We start from the raw sequence: 18,018 nt of genomic DNA on the forward strand, positions 1-18,018 counted from the left end.
ATTTATATAGCGCTTTAACAGACCCATGGCCACCAAAGCGCTTTACATATTGCCTGACATTCACCCATTCATTCAGTCATTCATACACCGACGGCGGTGTCAGCCATGCAAGGCTGCGGTGCCTTAATTGTGAACAACTATAGAAACTTTTACTAAGTCTGATATCAAAAAAAGCTTCAAAATAATCTAATATACTGTAGCTATCACACGTTTCAGGCAACTTTGAATATAGAGCATGAGTCATGGCACTTTTATGGGGATTTTGTGTCACTGTGGAGCTTGACAGTCTCAGTCCTCATTCACTTTCATTCTATGAAAAAGAGCGACAAGGATATACTTTAAAAATAAACCTATTGTGTTTCACGAAGAAGAGAAAGTCATGCAGGTTTGGAACAACTTGATGACAGACTTTTCACTTTTTGAGTGTAAAAAGTCTTATGAATTATGATAAAAAATATGAATTGTTTAATAATCCTTTTGTCAAAAGTTTTGCATAAAAAGTGCTATATTTCTTTAAAAGAAATTCCGCTTGATTTATAATGCAAAGACATTCATACACTGCTTAAAGTGTAACTCCGTTTTGTATTGTTACAGTGTCGGTATGTAAATGAACAATGTTTACTCGTTCTCTGTGTTACCTGGACCAAGAAATTCACGTTTATTTGTCAGCAAAAGACGTTTGACAGCGCCAGTTTTGGCTTTCGTCAAAATGACAGATTATAGTCCTGCATTTTTGTATCCCCGCCCACGGACAGTCAGATCCACAGAGGGTTATTAACAGAACAGTTATTGGAAGAGTATCGGTTTATCACAGAAAATTGTCTCGTACTTTGTCTCCTCTTTAAACAGCTTTGTGGTATCTGACCTCTATGACACAGCGCTTTACTGACAGAACAACAGTTCATTTCAGTTTTTTTGCATTTGGCATAAAACACTGTTCATTGTCATCCAGTTTAAAGTTGTCTACAAACACGGAGGTTTTTCTGATTATCTGTAGCGATGTTCTCTTTATATTGATGTTTCTTTGCAGTCTTTAGCAACTTCCTACAACGGTCTGGATCCTTCACTGGACACCCAAAGTAACTCACTCCCGATAAACGTTTACTCTTTGAATTCTTGCACCCGCGATCAACACAAGTCGACATATGACTGAAAGTTTGCTTAGAAGTATTTCCTACTAAAGCAAAGCGGTATTTGACTCTGGTAAGCGTATCCACAGCAGATGGTGGGAGTGGCCTTGGATGACATCATGCCCAGTGCATTATGGGTGTTGAAGTTTTACTACTTATTTATAAAAAAGGAAGACAATAGCTTTTTTTCTCTGTTTTCTCTAGCACAGATTTCGTTTTTTTCGCCTTTCTACTGTAAAGGCCGCAAGTTTTATTGAAAGCCCATTTTGTCAGCGGTGAAGTATCACTTCATGTCTCCAATTACTGTCTCAGGCTCACTGTACACATCATTGATAAAAGACTGTCTACTGATTCTCTGATGCCTTTTCAGCATATGCAACGTAATTGTAAGAAGAGAAAACTTCATCCCTGTTTCTTTCTCTCCTGTTGTACCATTCCCCTTGTGTTGTAATTCATTTCTTATCTTTCACACAAGTACATTCATGTTTTATTAACGCTTTCCCCCTTTATTGTTTCATCTTGTATCCCTGTATCTTCAGTTAGGCAGGGGGCGGCCCTCAGCTGTCAATCAATCTGGTCACACTAGCCAGTGGTCACATCCTCCACCTGTCCTTCAGCTTATGCAAATGAGTCTGACAGCCATTATCAATGTCACAGATGCCGCCCCGTGTGTATGTGTGGTTAAAATGCTACAGAGACATCCAAACACCTCACACACAGAAAAGAGAAGAGACAAGTCGAGAAGAAAAGAGCAGCAAGAATCCTGAAAAAATCCCAGTTGTGCTGTCCAGAAAGGATTTGACCAGAGGCAATAGTCGCCTACAATCCAGTCAGTGTGCACTAGAAAGGGAATAGAAAAACATCAAGACCTCTAAACTTCCACGGAGGACATCCAGCCACAGACCACAGCCGGTCATAATCTGGACTCTGAAACTACATAAAGAAAAGTCATTCCAGAAGTTTTGGCAGAAGCCATATTTATTTAAATGCAAATGAAAAAGGGTCTGTAAGTGATAGACTTAGGCTGTACTGTAAACCTTCACTCAAAAGAATATTTGTTCTTAATTAAACTTACCTAACAAAATTGATGCAAACATTTCCACACACTTAATAGAAGATTCTTCAACTTGACTTCCATTAATGTTAATGTAAAATAATGTTTGACTTAAAGTTCTTGTAATGGAAACTTAAGTGAATAAGTAAACTCTACTGAGTTACATAACTCGGATTAATTGAAACATCCAGAAACCTACAATATTTTGCAGTAACTCTTAGCATACAGCACACATACATGTGCTAACATACTGGAACTAGCAAAAGCTCTACCCTTCACCACAATGGAGGACCTAACATAATAATCTTGTTCAAACAAACAAACAAACAAACAAACAAACAAACAAACAAACAAACAAATTAATAAATGAATAAAAGAGACTTAACTTCAACATTTACTGTCATTATACGAATGTAAACTGGGAAAATATCATATAATTATAATTTTCAAATATAATATAACTTAATTTTTAAATATTTTGATTGAAATGTAATGTAACAAAATATTAAGCATATCTAAAAAATATAATCAGCTAGTCAAATACTAATGTCTTTTCATGAAATGTATTTTTAAAGATTTTTTTTAGCCATTTATGTTGGTCACGATAACACAGTCTCACCCCAAAACTCACATACTGACGGGTCTTGACCATACGGCAACATACGACGAAAAGGGTTCCCTTTAACGTCCATATGTGACGATTCGGGTATGGTTGGGTTTAGGTATGCATTAGGGTACCGCTAGAAGGCGCTGCTGGTGCGCTTATGTCTGCGTCTCATATTGACATTATAGGGGAACCCTTTTCGTCGTATGTTGACGTAGGGTCAAGACCCGTCAGTATGTGACTTTTGGGGTGAGACCGGGCTGGTCATGACATGGATATGACTTGGATTTTTTATTTTATTTTATTTTTATTATTATGTGTCTTGAACTTAAAGATTTTTGCACACACAAAAAAATAATATGCGAAAAACTGTTATTTTCAGACAAAGCATTATGAAATCATTTGCTTTTGGTTTGTGATGCCGCTTCTGTCAGATTCAACACAGTCGCTGCTTCATCTCGCAACAAAAGTTTCTTTGTGAACTCTCCATTACACTGAGCCTCGCTTACTAAACAAAATGCTCCGAACAAACATATAATCCTCCAACGTGATCCGGGACGCCATTATAATAAACCATCCACTTGTTTCCGACACTTGGATGCTTCTGAAGTCTCTATAGAGACACAGATGAGCTGATGTTCTTCCACTCGTCCATTAGTCCTCTCGTCGACAGACTCAAGTGTGTGAAGTACGTCAGAAACTGAACACACGTCTGTAAACTGTATAGTGTAGACAGCGTCAGTGATTATAATGGGTTTCATGTTTTTGACATGACGCTCACATCCAGTGAAGGCAAATGTCAGCCGTTAAGCGACTGAACGCCAGTGGGCGGAGCCTATGAGGAGATGATGTAGAACTATTCGTTAATATCTTGATGAATAGTTTGTCTGTCCTAATAAAAACGTAATAACTCTGAGAGTTTCTGATGAGTAATGGAAGGAACTGACAGAACGGAGACATAAAATGACATGTATAAAAACAGAGCTGGAGTATTGTTTTAGGATCTGTGTTTACTCTATATGCTAATACATGTACAAAATCCCAATCCGACAGAGAGCTGCATTCAACCGTCAGTCAAACTCAAGAGATGGCTGATACATATGGGCCTGTGTGTCCTTCTGTACCCACTTAAAATCCAAGTCTGTAATTCCCACAGGTTAAAGCACCTGTCAGGTGGAAAACTCCAACATCCGAACACAGACTCGCTCTATAAGCACAAAAGTTGTGTCAGCTGTTTGAAGCGAAGTTGCTCAAATCCGAGCGAATTCTCTCCTGTCTGTCAGAAGCTTGAGGAAACTTATCTCCAACTATAATGGAGCCGTAAGTTTTCAAGAAGTTATAGGAAACGTGTCTGAGGTGTAATACATCCATCAGTGGCGTTAATCTTTTTTTAAAACTGGCTGAAGGGAATGGGAGAGAGGAAAATACAGTTTTGGTGTGTCAAACAAGTGTGTGACAGGAAGAACATTTCTGATGAGGAAGAAGGAAAAAAACAAATAAATATGAAACAAATGAAGAGAAATTAATGTGCTTCTTGCATAACCAGTGATGGTTTGTGTGTGTGTGTGTGTGTGTGTGTGTGTGTGTGTGTGTGTGTGTGTGTGTGTGTGTAACTCACTGCTTCAAGATCACACCACTTATTAATGTCATCCTTCCATCTTCTTTCTCCTTCATTATTTTTTCTGCCTGATCTTTGAGTCTCACTCTTCCCCATCTCTTCCTCTCTCACAGACTCGGAGTCGAGAGGCTTCTGCTTATCTGTTCTGCCTCGGGTTGCTATGGAAACTGCCCGGACGGTCAGGAGTTGGAGTTCGGCTCTTCGTTCACGTCTTAATATCTCCCTCAACCTTGTCAGGACACACGCTCACACGTAAATAAGACCCCCAGATAACTATCAGTGAATGTCATCATTCTTCATAAACTTCTATTTATTCATTAAATGTTAGTCTGTGTGTGTCAAACAGCAGGAGATTTCTTCAACGGCACTAAAAAACAAGCAACACAATTTCAGTCTCTCTTTCTCTTTTAACCTGTAGTGAATCTCATAAAAAAAAACATGTCCAGGCTATATTTCAGCTCAGAATTAAAATAAATAAATTGTTTTGCTTAAGGATAAATTGAGAATCATGATTTTTTGCTTTAAAACAGAGATTACGATTCTGAACAGACAACTAAATAAAATAACATGTAACTTATAGAGGTTGTGACAAAATTGCTGCAGTCTATTTAAAATGTTTAATTAATCTGAATAAATTATTTTAAAAGCGAATGATTCAATGACTCACTCATAAATACTTCCCTTGTTTCATTACTTGATGAATCAGCATTTTTGAACAAATCTCTTAAATTAATGATTCAATTACAAATAAATTTTTTAAGTCGCTGTCACCACGCTTAAACAATGTAATCTATACAATCTTTATCTGAGGCATAAAGTCTCTTTCAAAAGTTGATTTACTCTATGTTGATCGCTACCACAGACATTAGTGTTTACCAGCGAACTGTAAAATTTTATCCCAGTGCTTCTGTGATAATCTGAATCATTATAACACATAAATAATGATACTGTGTGGTTGAAAAGACCGTTTCATACTGTACATGACAACTCTTTCTGCGGCAACACAGATCTGAATGTTCACTGTGATCGTACTTAAGGTTTAATAGACATAGACGAACCGTTGAGGAATAAGATCACGTGGGTGTTTGAATCCAGATCACAATCTTTTAATGATTAATCGTGCAGCTTAATCTCACAGTATTCGTTACCATGATGCAAAAGAAAAAATCGCATATTGTTTAATGAAATCTTTTAAAAACACTGTATTGGAGCGGGTTTACACACAACGGTTTTGCAGTTCAGAACACGAGACGCATGATGAAAAACAACAACACAAGGTCTAGAGACGTTTAAAAATGTAACATCTTTTAACTTAAGCACGCTTTTAGAAAACCATGTCATACAAAAGACACGAGCGCAGCGGTAAACACATCCATCTAGTGTGTGTTTACACTGAGAAACAATAGAAATGTAGAGCAGTGCAATGGAAACACGTATGGGTCCCTCGCGGTAATGACGTTCCTTTTTGGGAATAACAAAACTTTTCCACTATGCAGTCTATTTTCTTTTTTCTTGGATTTTTTGGTAAAATGTGACCCTGAAATGATTTCCAGAGATTCAGCCTCTTATGATTATTTTGATAAGTACTGTAAAGTTACTTAGATTATAAAAAAGTACTATAAAATACCACAGTAATGGACGTATCCCTTGTAAAGTACCATATTTAACATGATACTCCACATGATACTTCAAATTATACCATGGTTTAAAAGATGGTATTATCTTTTACCATGAAATATCTCCTTATAAATATATATTTTCCAATATCTCTTCTTTTCCACTCTCCTCCTCCAAAAACATTATTTTCACTGTTAAATTTTATATTTTCTTTATGACTTCGTGAGCACCGGATATATCAATCACATATTTAGCAGAATTTCCTTTTTAGCAGAATACACTCCAGACCAAGAGATGAACAGAAATGAGAGAAAGACCTGAAGAACAGTAGACGATCAAGAACAAAGAAGAAGAGTGAAAGCTAGAATCAAATATCCACTCGATTTCAGAGATGTGTTTTTTGTATAGCTATACTGCAATGTGACGGTTGGGGTCGAGACACCGTTTTCACTGTCAGCCAGAGAGATGCAGTGCAAGTGTTAAGCCTAAATCATCACCTCCATGGCAACCACTGTCACGGTAACCGGGGTGGGGTGGGGGATGGGGGGGGGGCAGCAACATGACTGTGTTGGGGAATATGAAGATGGCACTTCTACCTGCAGCTCAGCAGAGAAAAAACACAGTATAGCAGGAGGGGAAAAGATGTATGAACAAGTGATTGTGTCAAGGCAATGATGAATGCTGGTGTTGTCTACTGTAGCATGGTAAAAAAAGACAGGCAGAACTAACCTGAAAAGCTAAAGAGAGAGTAAGACGTGTGTGTAAATAAGGATTTTATAACTATCCCCCCCTCTCACTGTGTGTGTCTGTGTGTTTGTGCATGACATATATTATCTGACAGGTGATACAGAAATAATGAACTGTAGTTTAGATAAACTGGATCCGATAGGGTTTCCGACACATGCTAACAACAGCAAGCATTCAGGGATAAATATGAGCTAAACTGAGCTTGTGGGCCAGTCGTTGAAACCAATTTAAATATACAAAACACATACAAACATTTAAAGGGAGATTTACAGTTCTGTCACCCTCAGACTGGCTCTTTCAGCTTTTAGATGCGCAACTCACCTACTCAATTTTGAGGATGCTTTGGCAGTTTCACTGTTTCACACATATTATATGAATAGCACAATACAGTCCAGACCAAATTAATAAAGTCAGTAAAATTACATAAAAAAATGCAATCAAATATAACATAATCCATGAAAATGATGTTCACCCGCAATTGAAGAATGACACTGCCTGCATCTAACTGAAAATACATTATGCAACACTTCATTATAAGGTTCAATTGGCAAACACTAGTTAATGCATTAAGTATCATGAACTAACAATTAATTATTATAATTTTTTTACTGCATTTCTTAATATAAGTTAATTTAGGTCTAGGGTTTGAATTGTGTGAAAGGTCCCAGGTTCAAATCCCGGACGAGTCCCCAATTTATTACGTTCATATATATATATGTGTGTGTGTGTGTGTGTGTTTTTATTATTCATGTTCATTCATATTACATTACCTAATATAAAAATATATAAAAAAATATTAGTAAATGTAAAATTAACATTAACCAAGTTTAATAAATTCTAGTTCACAATACCTAATGTTTCTCCTAATGTTAACGGATTTAAACTTTTTGGAAAGTGTTAACAATTACTTTTTTATTGACTCATTGTAATTTAAAAGTGCTGCCTATGCAATGTGAATACAGCTATAATCGAATAGAGTGAACATTTATCAATTCATAATTCGTGATGGGCCATAACATAATAATTGCAAGGATTATTAATATTTACTGTATACTCACAGGAGAACTTCTGACCGAAAAAATTCACAACACGTGCGTACTGTATATATACAGTAAATGTATGCATGCATGAAATAATTAAATATATTTAGGATGAAATATGTATAAAATTACATCTTAACACATTTATAAGACCACCCAGAGTATGTGATTTTTGCGCATGTGCGGTTTCAGTTGTTCCTAAACTTTTTGGAAATTTAGATTTTTTTTTTTTTTTACGAAAGTTACTGATGAATCATAATTTGTTTATGAAAATATTTGTTCACAGATTTCACACACAAATCCGTGTGTACACTTGGTAAGTGAATGAGGCCCAATGTCTGTAACATAAGATCTTTGGCATCTATAAAGTAAACCAAAAAATACATAAAAAAAAGCCTTTTTTAAAGATGCACATTTAAATTCCACCAAACTTCATCAAACTGAATTGAATATTTTTTTTGACATATTATTCATATTACGAATTGAGAATTTTAAATGAGTCAAAACAAAAAACAAAATAGAGCTTAATAAAACGTTTTGTATAAATCTGAATGGAACATGGGAATGGACCATTTAGCGGATTCGTATTCATAAATTCAAATCCATTCAGATTTATACAAAATGTTTTATTGAGCTCTAGTTTTTTAAAACTCATTTTAAATTCCTAATCTATAATATGAACAACATGTGAGAATAATTCAATTTAATGGAATTTTACTATACAATTGAAATCCTTAAATCTTAGTGTATTAAAAATACCTTCCAATGGCTTATAAAATCTTCAAATGACCTACACAACCTTCAAATGACCTGTGCAACTACACAACCTTTAAAGCTATGAATTATGCATCTTCCTAAAGTCTAAAAATGAAATTGAATTCTTTCAGTTGGATGTGGTGTGACTGTAAATTGAATCCATAACTCTAATGAGCAAAGCATCTGTGTCTGAACGAGTGACAGCCTGTGAGCTGGCCAATGGTTTTATCTAAATTATAGTTTGAGTCGCGTCACTCATTCTCATTTCAGATGATAGAGGATCTGCAGTTCCTTCGCCCCAGCGCTCGTATGCTGGCTCATGATAGAAGCTGATAGTGCCAGTGCATGATGAGATGTGCTGATGTTAATTGTGTCCTGTCACTGCCGCTGTAAATCCTGCAGAACACACACACACACACACACACACACACACACACACACACACACACACACACACACACACACACACACACACACACACACACACACACACACACACACACACACACACACACACACACACACACACACACACACACTCTCCTGTGTGGAGACTAGCGTGCATCAGGTGTCCTTGTGGTCTAGGTATGGCACGACTCAAACATACTGACTTTATTTAAAGCTTGCCTTTTGAAAAAGTGCTTAGCAACACTATAGCTACTGAGAAAGCTATGAGGGGGGCAATATCTGTATGTATGCCACCATTCAAAAGTGTTTTAACGTTTTTGAAACAAGTCTCGTACAATGTAATTTATTCCATTAATCAAAGCTGAATTTTCAGTCTTCAGTGTCACATGATCCGTCAGAAATAGTTCTAATATGCTGATTTATTCTGATTATTATCAATGTTTAATGTTATTCTTTTTGTGGAAACTCTCAGTTTTTTTTTAATAAATAGAAAATAAAAAGAACAGCATTTATTTGTAACATTATAAAAGTATTTACTGTCAATTTAATGCATCCTCACTATATTAAAATCTAACTGACCTCAAAATGTTGAACATTATCTCAGATAATTCATAATTACGATGAGAGCGGTATTGATCTGGCACACAATACATTAGGGATCTCAATAATGGTGACAGACAGTATTAAACTTTAATGCATAATTTTAGACTAAATACAACTTATCAAACTAGAAAGCACTTTAAATTCTGTAACTGAGTTGAAAAATCTGATGACCAACAAGGTTTACCTAAAAATTGTGCTAAAAAAACGATTAGCTTCAAATGAATCGGTGACGGATTTTAGTGAATCTGTTTGTTCAGGCAAAAAGTTATCATACAATGAGAATCACCTAATTTGAGTGATTTGCTAAACTGAAGAGAAATTCAGATTTTCTCAACACTACATAAGTATGAGAGCGAGAACTGTTTAAGAAAGCGTATGAAAAACTGGAAAAGTTTGAAGTTTGAAAACAGCTTATAGCTACTATCAAGTACACACAAAAAAGTTCCACATTGAGTTTGTGCCCCTATTGGTTTTTTGAATATTACCTGTGTGATTTAGCCGTTTGTGAATGTAAAAGGTCTGCAAACTTGCATGACAAATACAGTTTTTGTCTTTTAAAAGAAAGAATAGATTCTGCACTGACGAAACGAGTCGTCAGTAATTCCAGTCTCACTTCCTGTTATAAAACTACGTAACAAATTAGCATAAAGCCAGTCTATGGTTTTCATTGGCTGCCCGTGAACAACGTCTGTGACCCTCAAACACTGTAGTTGTATCTGAGACTAGAAGAGTTTGGTTCGTGTTGTTCATGTCGAGAAGACGCTGAGAATCCACTGATGCACTTCAAAAGAACGAGGACTCGCGCTGGAATCGATACGGATAAATCTGACGCCATCGTGTTTTTGACCTTGGATGCAAGTAAACCTATTGTAGGAGGCTCTAAAACAAAATCAATAACCTTCAAAATAGCATAATAGATCAATCACAACAGACTGGGCCGTCTGACCAATCAGAGCAGAGCAAACTCTCAGAAAGGAGGGGTTTAGAGGGACTGAATCTTTGAGAAATGCGGTGATGTACAATGCATATTATGAGAAAAGTGTTTTTTTGACCTTGGATGCATGTAAACCTATTGTAGGAGACTCCAAAACCAAACCAAGAGCCTTTAAAATAGCATAACTGGGGATCTGTTTCTGTTTCTGTTTGTTTATTTATATAGCACTGTTTAAACATCAACCAAGTTGAACCAAAGTGCTTTACATACAGAATTTAGTACAAAGACAGCTTATGCTGAGCTTCGAAAACATAACACAAACAATATATACACGGCATACAACAACATATCATCTATCTAATTAAACGCTAATGACATCAAGTGACGTTTCAGCAAGTTTTTAAAAATGAAAAGTGATTTGGCAGTTCTAATAGATAGTGGCAGCTCATTCCACTGTCTCGGCCCTATTACCGCAAAGGCCCGGTCACCTTTGTGGAGACGATGTGTTCTGGGCACTGTGAGTAACTTCTGGGTCTCTGAGCGCAATGTTCTAGACGGATTGTATGGCGTTAGCTGACTAGTCAGATATGGTGGGGCTTGGTTATTTAAAGCTTTATAGATGAAAAGTAGTGTTTTATATTTTATTCTGGCTTGTACTGGAAGCCAGTTTAGAGACTCCAGGACGGGTTTTATTGATTCATGTTTTTTAACTCTCATTAAAAGCCTCCCTGCTGCATTTTGCACCGATTGTAGACGAGACAACGAAGCAGCGGTGACGCCACCGTATAGCGAATTACAAAAATCAAGCCTAGAAAAGATAAAAGTGTGGATAGCTCTTTCAAAGTCTTTATTTGATAGAAAAGGTTTGGTTTTCGCTAATAGACGCAAATTATAAAAACATGACCGGACCACAGAATTTATTTGTTTGTCAAATTTTAAGTTGTTGTCAATTAAAAAGCCTAAATCTCAAACTATTTTTCGCGAGTACGGTGCTAGGGGACTTGAGTCTAATATAATTTCTGCGGAGTTTTTGTGACCAAACATAATAACCTCTGTTTTTTCCTCGTTTAGCATTAAAAAGTTTTTAGCCATCCAGATTTTAACGTCGTTTAGGCATTCTAAAAGTGACTCAAATGCACTAGTGGAGCGCTTGAGTGGTAAGTACATTTGCGTGTCGTCGGCGTAAAAATGGAATGACACTCCGTGTTTTCTAAAAATGCTACCCAAAGGTAGCAGATATAACGAGAATAATACTGGTGAAAGGTTCGATCCTTGCGGAACCCCCCACGAAAGAGATTTTTTACCCGAGGTCGCATTATTATGTTTAACTGAGAAGCATCTACCGCTCAGGTAGGACTGAAACCATTTCAGGACTGTGCCTTTTAATCCTACTGATCTTAGGATCTTTGAATTAACAGGTCACCGCTGAGGCCACTGCATCTTCACTGCTCATCACACCAGAAAGACATTTTTCATCAATAATTTAGAAACACATACTCTCTCTCTCTCTCTCTCTCTCTGCCTCAATTTAAATTCCTTGCGCTTTGCATTATATCTAGAGGGGGAAAGTCTTGAGTCTATGAGAAGACAAACAGACAGTGAGAGAAAGACATTCACAAACAAATATAAGCACTCTCTTTTGCATGGCAGAAAGAACTGAGCCGAGAGGCTGACATCTCTAAGCTTTGCTATCTGCGCTAAGCTTCGAATCCAAGTACATAAGGCACTAATACGCCAGAGAAAGCCACTCCCAGGGCCTTCGAAGAACCTGAGTCAGCCCGCGTCCCTTCAGCTGGATCCGTGTGTACATTACAAGACTATTTCGCAGTTTAGCACTAATGCTTTGAACATCGCAAGTGCCTTTCTTTTTAATTCCCTTTTTTTATTTTTATATTTAGCACAAATCTAAAGGCCGCCTTATCCCCGCTCTGGGCAGTGTTAAAGTAAGAAATGGAAAAATATATTTCTAACTGCCACGGCCCAATAAAACTGTCAGAGCCAACGCTAATCTGCATGAATATATCACTCTTCAATATTTCACTCTTGTAAAATAATAAAAGAAAGAAAGAGAGAGGAAATGAGAAAGGATTTAGCGCTTATAACTCAAAAGCGCTCTCGTAAGACCTCATATTACCCCTGACTACTTCCCTAACTATTCACATTCAGCTTTGCGGTCAAAACTAATGAAGAAACTCTGACTAATGACAACAGCAGGTAAGTTCCCCGAAGAGCGATTCTGATCCAGGATTCACTTTAAGTGACTCATATATTAAGAGCAATTAAGCAGAAATTGACCTTTAGCCTGTAATTGGTGCACTGTGGGATTCAACGAAGCAATTCACCCAGATTTAACCATTAACTAAAAGTTAACTATCTTGACCAGGCTGCCAAAAGTGACCCCACATTAATGTTGTCGTTGAAAACATTGCCTTGAAGTTAATGCACAAGCCATAATATACCGGGTTCAAATCAATATATTTCCCCATCTCATTCCCTCTTCTGCACATCATTTCTAGTCATCGGCCATAGTATCCACAGTGGTATTGAATCAATTGAATCAGTGAATTGGTTCGTTTAGACAAATGTTATGCTTGTTGTACATTAATTGATTCACACATAATGAACCACTTGATTCACATCATGAACCACTTGATTCACATCATGAACCACTTGATTCACATCATGAACCACTTGATTCACATGAACAGTCCCATTGAACTGATTCACTAAACTGAATCCCAAAGATGTGTGCACACATGATCTAAAAAGTACATAAACACATAAACAAGAGTAGACACAGCCTGGATGTAGATAATCACAAAGGATGTGTTCACACTTGGCATGTTTGGTTGGATTAAAACGAACCCTGGTGCGATTGCTCTGTTAGTGCGCTTCATTTGAATAACTGTGAGCGTTTCCATCCGAACCCTGGTGCCACCAAACAATCGGGCCGAGACTCTGAAAAGATGAGTCTCGGCCCTCTTCCAAATGAACTCTGAGAACTTGTGAAGAGCTTATAAAATGTGTAAAGGACTTAAAACAGCGACAAGAATCCCTTCGTCACACACACACACCAACACACACACACACACACACACACACCTGCCGTGAGGAGACACGGTTCTGATGCCTGTACCGAACCCTGATGGGAAACATCGCGACTATGATGAGAAAAACAGATATGCTTGAGCATACACATGATCAAATCACATGACACATGATTTGAGTGTCACATCTGGTGACATCATGTCCTGTTTTTGGTTCGTTTACATGTCTTTAGTCCGTGTTGCGTTCATATTTCAGTCGAACCGCACCAGAGTTTGTTTGAAAGTGGACCGAGACTCATCTTTTCAGCGTCTCGCTCCGCATGTTTGGTGGCACCAGGGTTCAGATATCAGCGTTCACACTTGTTCACATGAACCGCACTAACAGAGCAATCGCACCAGGGTTCATTTTATTCCAACCAAACATGACAAGTGTGAACACACACCCTAAATGATCCTCCATGAATGTCCTCGTGTGATTCCAGACCTGCATGAGGAGTTAATGGGGAAGAAATTGAAGTGCACTTACCCAGAACTCCCAGCCTATAGTTCATGGTGACTACAATGACATTGCCATATGCCGCAAGCACGCTGGCATCAAACATGTTTCCGGTTCCTTCCATATAAGAGCCACCGTGAATGAACAGCATGACAGGTTTCTTCCTGCGGTCACGGATGTCTGAAAAAAAGTCACAACGAGGAGAAAGACAGGGTTGTGTAAGCGAAAACTACAGACAGATTTGAGTCACTTTGTGAAGCTACATGATTTTTATCTGGTTGGTTGGATCCTTTGTTTGAGAGTAAATAGCTGGTCGTTAGGTCACTTTTGACACTAATAAGCTCTTACTCTTTAAGATATAACAACACATACACACACTAACACACACCGAGACAGATGCAGAGGCAGCTGCAATGGAGCGTCGCTATAGTAACTGCCTCAATTTGATTTCCCAATCTACCCAACAGAGGCCATTCCATCAAAGTGACTCGCTCCCATTGACTGTTGCCATGGAGATCTATTACACAGACACACATACGTTCACTTTTCGAACCCCATGACACCTGCAATCACCACCTGAATCTCAGTCGATTTCATTAAAGCAGATAAACTGATAAAGTCAGGTGCTCCGAGATGCAGCAGGAGTGAACACACACACACACACACACACACACACACACACACACACACACACACACACACACACACACACACACACACACACACACACACACACACACACACACACACACACACACACACACACACACACACACACACACACACACACACACACACACACACACACACACACACACACACACACACACACACACACACACACACACACACACACACACACAGAGAGCATCAAACAGACGGTCCGTCAAGAATGATTTCTGACTTATTCGGCCATAAAACACACAGAGACATGTGCTGTCATACTTGACTGGACAGACACACAGTTGCTGTCACACACTTCTGACATATGTCATTCCAAGTTTCACTTGATACACACATTTATTTCAATCATGGTCAAACCAGAAAACTTTCCTAAAATAAAATGAAATGAATGATAAGCGTCTTTCAGTGAAACTGCATCTGTGAAAAACATTTATCAGATACAAATAAAACTATACATAGATACAACTAAAGAAAGGTAGATAGAAAAAAATAATATAGAGAAAGATAGATTGCATGATAAAATTATTTTACGATAGATAGAGAGATTAAACAACAGGGATGGATGGATGGATGGATGGATGGATGGATGGATGGATGGATGGATGGATGGATGGATGGATATGATGGATGGATGGATGGATGGATGGATGGATGGATGGATGGATGGATGGATGGATGGATGGATGGATTGATGGATGGATTGATGGATTGATGGATTGATGGATTGATGGATGGATGGATGATGGATGGATGGATGGATGGATGGGATGGATGGCCAAACAAACAAACAGACTGACAGAATAGAAATGATAGATTGAGATAGACTAAACATAGATAGAAAGAACAATATATATAGGAAGATTGAACAACGATATATAATGATATATAGATGACAGACAGATAGATGGATAGAAAAAACAATATAGAGATAGAATGATAAATAGAATGACAGACAGATGGATGGATGGATGGATGGATGGATGGATGGATGGATGGATAGACAGATAGATTTGCAGCTCATATTTTCACTAGTAAGTTATTAACTCTCCAATTACATTTTCTTATTTACCTGTGTTTATTGATTGACAAGTGTTAATTTTTCCCTGCAGGAGACGTCTTTCAAACTCTCTCTCTCTACTCTAGACCTGTGTGCATTTCTAACCTGTAACGGTCTCACTCTAACACTTTTAATGTATTCATTTCAAGTCTAAATATGTTCTGTCTTAAAACCACCAAAACATCCTGTTCTTTTATTTGGCCCCCTGGTGTCCTCGCGTCCTCAGATAAAAACACCACAAACACACCGTAAAATGGGCGAACAAAGCGAGGGCGAGTAGGTCTGTGTGCACACTGAGAAACGGAGCGAGAGAAAGAAAGACACGGAGATTAGAAGGGAGGAAACGGGGGCCGATATTGAGGGAAAATAGGAGAGGGCGTGAAAGGGAATAATCCAAAAAAACAAAACAAAACAAAGAAACACACACACACACTCAGATAGAGAGGCCCACAGGAGTTTCTGCTCACCTCTGATCCTCTCATGCAGAATGGAGACAATGGTGTGATTAGAAACAAACTTGTGTTTACTGCTCAGCGCGTTCACATGAGTGTGGGTGGTGAACCCACAAACACACACACATTGTGCCATTACGTCCCTCTGATGGTGGGAAGCCTCTATCTCTTGTGTGAACTTAATTAGCTCTGAATCCATTAGACACAGCCACATAGACAATTCCTTCCTCCATTCTCCTGTCACCCGCATCCAATTAAACTGCTGCTAAAACACAATCGCGTATTCCTCACTTGAGACAGTCCGGCCCGATAGGCTGGCTACCAAACGCCAGCAGAGCTAGTGCTGGGACATTTGTGTTTACTAGAGCAAATGCAAAAAAAGGTTTGCTTTTTAGAACATGTAAATGTGAAATTTGTTTTTTTTGTGTGTGGTTTTGTACGAATTGTTTATTTACAGACACTATAGACAGATAGAAAGAGAGAAAGAAGGATGGATGGATGGATGGATGGATGGATGGATGGATGGATGGATGGATGGATGGATGGATGGATGGATGGATGGATGGATGGATGGATGGATGGATGGATGGATGGATGGATGGATGGATGGATGGATGGATGGATGGATGGATGGATGGATGGATGGATGGATGGATGGATGGATGGATGGATGGATGGATAGATAGATAGATAGATAGATAGATAGATAGATAGATAGATAGATAGATAGATAGATAGATAGATAGAGCCTTAGGAACGATTACAACATTAACATTTGAATCATAGTAAAGGCAATATATAAAACTCTATGTTTCACAATACAATATGGTTCCAAAAATTTCTATTTGCTTTTCTAGAGGATCACCTGAGATTATTGCTAGTTTTGCAGACGGTAAAGTAAGAGTTACTTTTCCTGGTCATACAAAAATAAAAGCTTTAGAATAAGTTCTGCCGGGAAGACTCCATTGTTACGTCACTTATTACCTTCTCATCTATCCAATCATATTCTTATACTTGTGGTATAAAAGATCGGTACTTATACATGTCTGAGTTCGCAGATGCTGACGCTTCCATTCACCTCCATCCTCCCCACCACCACCAGGATGTTCTCTTCCCTCCATCCACCCCACCACCACCACCAGGATGGTCTCTTCCTGCAGGATATGCAGAGTCCGGACCATCGGATTGCAAGCTACGGCCGGGGCCTTCGCCACTTGATTGCTTGCTGGGCTGTTAATAAATGTTTAATTGTCACAGTATTTACTCTCCCGAGTCTTTCTGGTAGAACTTAATGTTAAATCAAACTCACTAACTTTCACAGCTGATTTTCTTCAGTCTGTGAATCACAGCATTACACTGCATGAAAGATGGAAAGAATGAAGGAGAGAGAGAGAGAGAGAGAGAGAGAGAGAGAGGGGGGGGGAGGCAGAAAGAGATTACAGGAGGGAGCTTTTGGTGTGGGTTTGAAAGAGCAGAAAACAGGGCATTCAAGAGACTGACAATCAAGACGGAGTCAGAGTCTCTTCCACACGGATCAATATCATAAAGAGCACCCAGACTGAGAAAAAAATTGCTCCAATGTACATGGAGTCTGAAGTATATATAAATATATATATATATATATATATATATATATATATATATATACACATCAATACTTCATTTAGTCTGTAAATGCACATATATAGGCAAAATACATTAATTATTATATATCAAACATTCACATGCAAAAGCCCTTCAGAAAGTTCTATCATTTCTTCACCCTCATCCT

At 38.1% G+C, this 18,018-nt stretch overlaps 3 protein-coding genes across 4 annotated transcripts in view; 1 reads left to right on the forward strand and 2 right to left on the reverse strand.

Moving 5' to 3' along the window:
• The window catches only part of tm4sf5 (transmembrane 4 L six family member 5), a 367,250-nt gene that overhangs the window by 160,282 nt on the left and 188,950 nt on the right, over window positions 1-18,018 (forward strand). The gene's annotated exons all lie outside the window — the stretch shown is intronic.
• Window positions 1-18,018, reverse strand: part of nlgn2a (neuroligin 2a) — a 245,553-nt gene that overhangs the window by 67,364 nt on the left and 160,171 nt on the right. The window contains exon 5 of the mRNA XM_079638797.1: window positions 14,085-14,234. Coding sequence (XP_079494923.1) covers window positions 14,085-14,234 — 150 coding nt within the window. The remainder of the gene's footprint in view (window positions 1-14,084; window positions 14,235-18,018) is intronic.
• The window catches only part of LOC307012412 (calcium/calmodulin-dependent protein kinase II inhibitor 2-like), a 428,881-nt gene that overhangs the window by 26,050 nt on the left and 384,813 nt on the right, over window positions 1-18,018 (reverse strand). The window lies entirely within an intron of this gene.

This window comes from Phoxinus phoxinus (genome assembly GCF_949152265.1).
Source record: "Phoxinus phoxinus genome assembly, chromosome: 2".
NCBI lineage: Eukaryota > Metazoa > Chordata > Actinopteri > Cypriniformes > Leuciscidae > Phoxinus > Phoxinus phoxinus.